At 62.6% G+C, this 404-nt stretch overlaps 1 protein-coding gene across 1 annotated transcript in view; it reads right to left on the minus strand.

Moving 5' to 3' along the window:
* Nucleotides 1-164: 164 nt before the first annotated feature.
* Nucleotides 165-404, minus strand: part of EMH_0026730 (uncharacterized protein) — a gene marked incomplete at both ends in the record, with an annotated part of 5,860 nt that continues 5,620 nt past the window's right edge. The window contains one exon of the mRNA XM_013502661.1: nucleotides 165-402. Coding sequence (XP_013358115.1) covers nucleotides 165-402 — 238 coding nt within the window. The remainder of the gene's footprint in view (nucleotides 403-404) is intronic.

The following is a 404-nucleotide window of genomic DNA, read 5'->3' on the forward strand; positions in this document are numbered from 1 at the left end:
GGGGCCCCCCAGGGGGGCCCCCTGGGGGGCCCCCAAGGGGGCCCCCAGCACTACTGATGCAATAGAAGAGTCGCCAGCAGCAGCACCCAAACAACCAGAGATTGAATGGCCAGATAAAGCGCTGCTGCTGCTGATGCTGCCTCTAGTGCTGGTGCTGTTGCTGCTTATGTTGATAGGGCTGCTGCTGCTGCTGCTGCTGCTGCAGCTGCTGCTGCTGCTGCTGCAGCTGCTGTTGCAGCTGCTGCTGCAGCTCGGGCGGGTCTCATCGCATGCATGAGGAGTTGAAGACCCTCCTGAAGGCCACAGCTGTGAACATCCCCAGTCACACAGCGTGGGCTGCTGCTGCTGCTGCTGCTGCTGCTGCTGCTGTTGCTGCTGCTGCTGCTGCTGCTGCTGCTGCTGCT

The sequence above is a fragment of the Eimeria mitis genome, genomic scaffold, assembly GCF_000499745.2.
Source record: "Eimeria mitis Houghton genomic scaffold, Emh_scaff984, whole genome shotgun sequence".
In the NCBI taxonomy this organism is placed as follows: Eukaryota; Apicomplexa; class Conoidasida; order Eucoccidiorida; family Eimeriidae; genus Eimeria; species Eimeria mitis.